At 33.8% G+C, this 9,208-nt stretch overlaps 1 protein-coding gene across 1 annotated transcript; it reads left to right on the top strand.

Moving 5' to 3' along the window:
• The first annotated feature begins 1,143 nt into the window (after positions 1–1,143).
• LOC142626500 (uncharacterized) lies at positions 1,144–8,515 on the top strand. Its single transcript, XM_075800332.1, has 6 exons — positions 1,144–1,301; positions 1,406–1,477; positions 2,102–2,157; positions 4,909–5,003; positions 5,531–7,742; positions 7,842–8,515. Exons 5-6 carry the CDS (start codon positions 5,533–5,535, stop codon positions 8,014–8,016), a joined length of 2,385 nt encoding a protein of 794 aa, XP_075656447.1. The 5' UTR covers positions 1,144–1,301; positions 1,406–1,477; positions 2,102–2,157; positions 4,909–5,003; positions 5,531–5,532; the 3' UTR covers positions 8,017–8,515.
• Positions 8,516–9,208: the final 693 nt, after the last annotated feature.

Below are 9,208 nucleotides of genomic sequence, written 5' to 3'. Positions count from 1 at the left end.
TATTATCTTCATATGTTTTTCATGCTCACAAATTTTAAAGGTGATCAAAGATTAATTGGTATGTCATCAATCAATTGTCTAAATTTAAGTTTTTGTAGTTTAAAATAATGCATAAAAGATGAGTTTAAAGATCAAATGACAAATGACACTCGATTGACATGAAAATTGGCATGCATGTTAAGAACATATAGAACATGTAATCTAACGGTTGGATTTTCAAAATATGAATTTAATAATAAGTTATTGGGTGGTGTAACATTTTTTAGAGTTACATCAGAATCAACTTGAATCCAGTCCTATATTTCTTAATTCAATGTGAATTTTGACAAATTTACCGTTAGATTACATTATATTCATATGTTTTTCATGCTCACAAATTTTAAAGGTGATCAAAGATTAATTGGCATGTCATCAATCAATTGTCTAAATTCAAGTTTTTGTAGTTTATAATAACGCATAAAAAATGTGTTTAAATTTATTTACTTAATTAATTAAAACTCCTATTTTTTTTCTAATAATAATTATCATAAGAAGAATTAAAAAAAACTAAATTCGGTGAATATCAATGTTAAATCATAATTATCAAGTAGTAGTGGTAATATATATATATATATATATATATATATATATATATATAATAATCTTTTTGAATAGTAGTACATAGTATAATGTACACTTAACCAAAAAAAAAAGAAAAGAAAAAGTATTATAACGTACAGTTGCAAGTAAAACAAAATCTAAAAGCTTAAAAGAATGTCAAACTTGTGTGGCTCCTATTCATTCAATATTAAAAAGTAAAAAACAAAGGTGTGGCTCTCATTGATTATTTGTGTATACAAATATCACTGCTGCACTTGCAGATTAGCAAGGCAGTGAAGCACACACCGTTTAGAAACTAAAAGTAGAGGTTAGGTTTTTTCTTTTGAGCAGTCAATAGCACGTAGTGAAATTTTTTGATTTCTTTGTGCACGGTGAGTAATTTTTAGGCGGGTTCTGAATTTTTAAGGTTTCTTCTTTTTATTATTATTTTTTATTAGATAAAATTCATGTGTAATATTTTAGGTGCTGTTGTTTAAGTTCTTCTCTTAAGATTTTTCCACATGGCTACTTAATTTTAAAAATACACTTTCATCATAAGAAAAAAGCCACGTGATAAAATCTGAAGGGAGAGATTTAAGTAACAACATCTAAGTATTGTAGGTAAGTCTTACTCTTTTTTATTTGCTTAAACAAAAACTGTTATTCGTTCTTTCTCCTCCCATAGACAGACCCACGCCTCTCAGCCTCCCCCAAAAGGACTGGTAAGCTCTCTCTCATCGATTCTCTTTCTCTCTCATCACTCTTCTCTCTATCTCTCTCTCATGTTAAATTTGGTGACTTTGTGGATTATTATTTCTTCTTTCAGGATTAGTAGGATATTGATTTTGGGATTAGAGAGGGAGTTGATTTTAGGACATAGCTTTTGGGATTGGAGAAGGTAATCAAGTCTTTCCCTATTTATTTTTGAGATATGGAACAACAATCCCTATTGATTTTATAAAATTTAAACTCAGCAGCAATTCTGTGTATATCATTATGGATTATGGACATTGCTTTTATAATTTTTCCCCTTTCATGCGTGTGCATAAATGTGTCTATTAAATAAATGCAATTTTGTGACTTGTTATGTTAGATTTTTAAGTTTAATTCTTGTGGTTTTGTTAGTTTTTGTTTGGTGCTGAATGTGGGTTTTTCTAGGACCTTAAAGATTAAATCTTTATTTATTTTTTTGAGGCTGATTTCTGTGTACCCGAAATGCTTGTTTTCTGGGTTTCTATGTGTTTGTGTGCTTACTTTACTTGTTGGTAACACTGGTTTACTTGTTAATATCATTTTCAAACTAAGCAACATTTAGTCAAAGTGGTGCACTTTGTTTATCAATTTCAGTTCTAGTCAACTCTTTAAGTGTGTTTTTGGTACTTCATCTGCTAATGCTAATTCTATGTTGATTTTGGTACCCATTGAAGATAATTGTATGTTAATTACATTTAAGCTAATATAATTCATAGACCCTTTTATTTGATTGTTAATTACATTTAAGATAATTGTATGTTAATTACAGAGAGCTTCGCTGCAAGTCTTCCAAGTCTCCTTTTCCAATTGGTCCTAACCACTAAGGTAATGATAACCTTTTTCTTGATCTTTTTTCTTATATAAATTTTAGTTGTAGTTTAGATTCTGTTATGCTGAGATTTATATTAAATGATTTTTGTCTAATTTATTTTTTTGGATGGAAAATATTGATGCGGTTATGACAATTTTGCCACTAATTTTGGATCCTATTTAAAAAAAATTTAAAATCTTTTTTTTTTTTTGGGTGCAAATTTGGAACAAATCTTTCAAAAAAATATTTAGTCAATATTTTCAAATTTGGTAAAACAGAACATATTTATTATACTGAGTTAAGTTAGTTATAGGTGTACCCATATGAATCTTATTACATGGTTGAATGTTATGGGTCCAGTTGATGCTAAAAATAGTAGTATTACTTGTTGTGATGTCATGCAGCAACGTACTGGTGATTTTAAGTCTCTATTGAGTTATGAAATCTAGGATGGACACCCCTCTATTCATGTCAACCTTTTGCTTAGGAATCTTACCATCACCAATCACAATAGCACCTGAGGTCATTTTTGCTTAGAAACTAGCTTGGTGCTAAAATTCAAAACTTTTGAAGGGGTTTTGAGTTTGAGTTGAACGTGCGCACTTGAAAGGGAAACGGAAAGGGTATTTATATATCCATGCAAGCTCTAATATTCCACCATGCAAAACTTTCAAAATGTGTAGTAGGTTTGGTGGACTATAGTGCTGGCTAGAAAGTAGAAGCTCCACTATCACATGTTTGATTGACTGGGCAATCAGCACCACCTAAAAACTTTTAGGGGAGACTTTTGTTTAAAATGATATGTTTAAGTATACAATTCAGTCAAAAAAAAAGAATCTTTTGAGTATAATTTATTTTAAAGAAAATGTTAAAAAGCTAATGTCAAATTTATTATAAAAGATAAACAAACTAAAGTAACATATTGAATGTGATAAGTGCTACTTAAAAATTTTAATAAATAAATTTCTTAATTACTGTTTGCAATGTTTTAAAAGGTCACTCATCAATTTATAAGATTTAAAGAGTAAAATATGTAGTAACTATAATATCACTTCAAAAAATTTCATTTGTAGTGACGATTTATTGTGGGGTATGAATGATGGGAAATGATATTAGTTACAAACTCATGTAAAACTGATATTACTCTAATTACAACTTACCAAAGTAATAAGATGTGAAAAAAAAATGGTATTCTTAACATTGATCTGTAATAAATCAAGTCAGGCGTCATCTGAGGTTGACATAGCTGCATGCATAGCATCACCATCCTAACTAAAGCTGATTTTAGGGTTATTTTAATAAATACTTACCCATACTTGCTCTATTTGATACTATTTTTTTCACTAAAGCACGAGGCCACCACCTGATCTTCCAACTCCACAAAACCATAGGCCCCAAAATTAAAGGGGCCGGGCAAAATTACTAATATACAAATAGAGAGGATATAAGGACCCCCTGATAAGCCCAAGTGAAGATCCACTGTTTGATTCATCAGGATCCTTGGCCCAAAAGATTGAGAGAGAGATGGGCTTATTAAAGGATCACTTGCAGTCTTTTTTTAGTCCATAGGTTATGAGTCCCTTTAGCTTTTAATGTGCAGCAACTTTCAAAGAGTCAACAAAACCATTACCACTTCATTCATACGCATTTTGCATCTGTCACTTTCATACAAGAAAATATTGAATGACATACCCCAAAAAAGGTGTTCCCACGAATTTAGACTAAAACTTGTATAATTTTATTATAAGCTCAGCCTACAATAGGAAAAAGGAGAAACAAAATAAATATATGAAAAGGGCTAGGCTTATTGGCTTAGTCTTGTAATTGTGGGGTACACTAATGCATAACCAAGGTGCACCACAGGTCCTTGTACTTGTATAGTTTAAATTGGGCCACTCTCTAATTTTTCACGTGTTTAACATATATATATATATATATATATGGGCCCTCTTCTTTTTACTCAATGTCATCTGCCATGTGAACTAGAAACTAGGGTAATTTAGTTTCTAGTTCACATGACAGGATGGTAGGGATTCTCTTTATTTATTTATTTATTTTGGTTGTGGGAAGACAAAAAACCCTGTAGAGTATTGCTCAGAGAATCCCAATTTAATATTGTTTTCTTGTGGGAAGTGTGATAGGGTTGTCAAGCAGCAACGTGGGCCAACTATTTATCTGAAGCAAAATTCAATAATGATCCAAGCAATTAAACAAGGGTTTTTCTTTTACTTATATTTTAAGAGATGGATATGGACCACCAAAACCCTTTGTCCTATTTAATTTTTTAAAGAAGCACTGTTAGTGGAGTCATTCTTTATGGAAATCTCACTTGATAGAAAAATTCCTAAATGACCAACTTCATTAGCTTGTTTTATTTTATTTTGTGATCCTTGCTATTTTAATGGACTTGTTAGGTTTATATTTGAATAATGTTATAGTACACATTAATTTATTGAAATGACAAATTGTTATTACTTTTTGGTTGAGTTTGTCACTAACACTGTTTTATTATTTATTTTTCACTATTTGTATAGTTTTATTATTACCTCAGCCTATAATAGGAAAAAGGAGAAACAAAATAAATAGATGAAAAGGGCTAGGTTTATTGGCTTAGCCTTGTAGTTGTGGGGTACCCTACTCAACAAAGAAACCCAGCACAACCTACTCAATGAGCTTCCTCTTTCTTTTTCCTTTACTCATTTTTTGATTCTTTTTTTTTTTTTTTGCTTGAATCTAAAACATTTTTCTTGGCGTTTTCTTTTCAGCCAAATACCAACAGAAGAAACCAACACAGCCAGCAATAATCAAAGCAAAGAGAACCAAAAAAAAAAAAAAAAGGAACAAAGAGGACATCAGCTGGGTAAACTTGAAATTCCTCTTTTCATTTTTCTATAGCTCTATTTACACTTTTTGTACACAATACACACACCATCACGGAGTCACAACACCCACACTCCTTTAATGTTAGCCCAGATTCAAACCTACACAGTGCTTAGGCCTTTACACTTTGGATATAAACCCATATCACTTTTTAATACATGTTTCAACCCACCTTTTAAATAAAAAGGGCCCATCAGCATGTTTTCCTTTTAATTAATAAAATGCCATCATGTTTTCTTGCATGTTCATATTGGCCCATCAGCATGTTTTCTTTGTGTATATTTTCTAAGTTTTGAAATATATCTAGAATTGAATACATAAAGTATTTATCAATTTTTAAACTTTTAATTCATTTTGGACTAAAAATAAAGGATTGTAAGAATGAAATTGTGACTCTTGATATAATGTTTCACTCCAAAGTATATTGGAGGTTTAGATGTTAGAAAACGTTATGTATGACATTTCATTATCTTGATGACTTAACATTCACCTTGTATGTGTGGTCAGATATGGATAATAGTTGGATGACACTTGGTAAGACACCTAGAGACAGACTAAGTCAACAATATATTGATGGGGTGAATTCATTTCTTTCTTTTGCAATGACTGTTGTGGACCGAAGTGGAAAAATTCCATGCCCATGTATTGACTGTTTGAATTGCTATCAACAATCTACTCATATTGTGCAAATTCATTTGCTTCATCGTGGGATTATGCAAGATTATACTAAGTGGTACTATCATGGAGAACCCCGTGAATTAAATGAGCACATTGATGATGAAGAAATGCCAGACAATGATCATCTGGATGGTATTGATGCCTTGGTGGAGGATCGAATTAGAGGGGAACCAAGAGATACAACCCAGCAAGATGAGGAAGTGCGTAATTTTGATAAAATGTTTAGTGATTCAAAGCATGAGCTGTATCCAGGTTGCACAGATTACACTCTTTTGAAGTTTGTCATTGAGATGCTAAATGTGAAGGTAACAACCAACTTAAGTAATAAGGGGCTTGACATGATACTAGACTTGTTGAGTAAGCTTTTACCAAAAGGTAACTTGGTTCCAAGGTCAACTTATGAAGCAAAGAAGATATTACGTGACTTGGGCTTATCATATGAGCACATTCATGCGTGTAAAAATGATTGTGCTCTTTTTTGGAGGGAAAATGAAAGCCTTGATAAATGTCCGGTGTGTCAAACGCCTAGATACAAGGATAATAGAACAGGTGGTAAGAAGATTGCTCAAAAAGTATTGCGCTACTTCCCATTGACTCCTAGGTTGCGGAGATTATACATGTCTAGAAAAAGAGCTGAAGACATGAGATGGTACATAGAAAAACGTGTGAATGATGGGATATTAAGGCATCCAGCTGATAGTCAAGAATGGAAGGAGTTTGATTTGAAACATCGTGAGTTTGCCCTAGAACCTCGCAATGTGAGGTTAGGGATGGCTACAGATGGTTTTAACCCTTTTGGAAATATGAACAATAACTACAGTATGTGGCCTGTCATACTTATTCCCTATAACCTACCACCTTGGTTAGTTATGAAAGAACCTTATTTTATGATGTCCTTACTTATTCCTGGACCCAATCAACCAGGAAATGAGCTTGATGTTTTCTTGAGGCCATTGGTGGATGAGTTGAAGGAGTTGTGGGAAGAGGGTGCACGCACTTACGATGCATCTTGTGGTATGCATTTTCAGATGCGTGTCGCTTTGTTGTGGACAATACATGACTATCCTGGATTCGGTAATGTGTCTGGGTGGAGGACAAAGGGTTATCATGCTTGTTATACTTGCAATGATGAACCATATTCAGAGACATTGGAAAGTAAAATTGGATATACTAACCATCGAGCCTACTTGCCTATGGACCACCCTTGGCGAAGGAGTTGTTCATTCAATGGTAAAATTGAGAAACGGATGAGATCATTGGAGTTACCGGTGGAAAAGATAAATGAGCAATTAGACCGAATGCCAAATATAATTTTAGGAAAGGATCCAAACAACAAGAAAAAACGTCCAATTATTGGGGAACCGAATTGGTCAAAGGAAAGTATCCTATACAAGCTACCATACTGGAGGAATAAGAAGCTTAAACACAACATTGATGTCATGCATGTTGAGAAAAATATTAGTGAGAGTACATTTGGAACTTTGTTGAGAATTGAGGGGAAAAACAAGGACACAGACAAGGCACGCAAGGACTTGAAAAATATGGGCATAAGGAGTGTTTTGCATCTCCAAGAACGTCCTGATGGATCATTTGACAAGCCTCATGCCTTCTTTTCATTATATCCTGAAGAAAGGGATGGTTTTTATGAATTTTTGAAATCAGTCAAATATCCAGATGGCTATGCAGCAAACATATCAAGGTCGGTGAACACAAGAAATGGTAGACTATTAAATCTGAAAAGCCATGACTGTCATGTGCTATTACAACGAATTCTTCCAATTGGGATGCGGGGTTTTGCTGATAAGGACATTTGTACGGTATTGTTTGAGTTGGGTAGTTTCTTTCAAGACTTATGCTCTAGGACTTTAAGGAAGAGCGACTTGGAGAAATTAGAAGGACGTATACTTCTCATACTATGCAAACTCGAGAAGTATTTTCCTCCAGCCTTCTTTGATGTAATGGTTCATCTTGCTGTTCACCTACCTCGTGAAGCCATTCTTGGAGGACCAGTGCAATATAGATGGATGTATCCCATTGAAAGGTAATTCTCTCCATCCATTAATTATAGTTTGCCGAATATTTATTTTTTAAAGCAAATTATATTGCGTATGTAGTCATACTCCCAGTTCATTCCTTGAAGGTTTCTTGGAACGTTGAAAAGATATGTTTCCAACCGAGCTCGACCAGAAGGTTCAATTGCAGAGGCTTACATTCTTAAAGAGTGTATTACTTTCTCGTCATTATATCTTGATGGAGCTGAAACCGTGCATAATCGAAGGGAAAGAAATGCAGATTGTGGTGAATATGCGGACTGAGTCCAGACTTTGCTTTATGCATGAACTAATTAATTATTCTGTACATGCATGTGCAGTACATATTGGTCATTATCAGACCAAGGCTATGCCTGAGTCCGTAGTATTTGGAGCTGGAAGTTGAACTTGTAAAACGACATCACCACCAGTACTGGTAACGCTGCTTCCAACAACTTTTTGGCCTCCACTGCTGGAAAAATTACTCCAATACTTGTATAGTGCAGCAATGAGGATCAGGAGGCTAATTATTGCTGCAAAGACCTCCACGCCCAAAAGAAATTCATCTTCCCTGTTAAAAGAAAAAGAAAAATATTAGAGAGATTTATCATTCAGAAAAAGTCGAACAACAGCTTTAATATTTTTGGGGAGAGGAGTGTTTGATCTGTTTTATGTTCAGATTTTGACATAAAATGTGTTAGACTAACGACATGTGGGGAGGTGGGTTACGGAAAGTAACAGAAAGAACCATAGATGAGTAAAATGTTAAAAATGAAACCACATGTAGGCAAGTTAAATTTTGGGCAAATCACAAGTGGGTAAATTGTAATTTCACCTAATTTTTGTTAAGGATCTGAATTTTCGAGACAAACCTTTCTTCCAAAGCTACACCCACCATAGGTTTACTATTGGTAATCTCACGTAAGCCACGCACAAATGTAAATTCTTATTTGGATATGAACTTTTGTTTTGTTTTTGTATTTTTTTTTGATATCATTGAGGATATGAAGTTTGAAATAGAGCTTTGCAAAAAAATACCAATACCACAACTTATCACGTGGCGAGTTGTGAGTAATGGGTCCATGAGGGTTCACACCTCTATCACGTGGCGAGTTTGTGGCAAAATTTTAAGGTTGTCCACAACTCGCCACATGACCCAACCACTTCGGGTGGTAGAAAAAGTGACCTGTTGCTGACACCAATAACAACAGGTCAACTTAGTTTCGATTTGTGTGGTTAGTTTCAGTAAAAAATGACGAAGGAGTAGCAAAGATACGATGGTCAAGATCTCTCCAGATTTGAGTCTAAGAGAGAGGAAGGGGCGATGGTCAACATGATCTCATCAAATTTGACCAAAATTAATTGGAGAATGATGAGATTTCAGTGTAGAGATCAATCAGGTCAGTTTGAATTGCATTTTCATGTGAAGACTTGCCAATCAATCGCCAATATCGAATTTAGGAGGTGGATACCCGCC

This window comes from Castanea sativa, chromosome 2 (genome assembly GCF_040712315.1).
Source record: "Castanea sativa cultivar Marrone di Chiusa Pesio chromosome 2, ASM4071231v1".
NCBI lineage: Eukaryota > Viridiplantae > Streptophyta > Magnoliopsida > Fagales > Fagaceae > Castanea > Castanea sativa.
The sequence above is the reverse complement of the archived record's forward strand: the minus strand, read 5'-3'. Positions and strand labels throughout refer to the sequence as shown.

Bases quoted from the DNA above. Each gene is read 5' to 3' on its own strand.
- LOC142626500 (XM_075800332.1), top strand. From the start codon at position 5,533: ATGGATAATAGTTGGATGACACTTGGTAAGACACCTAGAGACAGACTA. The intron at 7,743-7,841 runs GTAATTCTCTCC...CATTCCTTGAAG, and splicing joins TGGATGTATCCCATTGAAAG to GTTTCTTGGAACGTTGAAAA.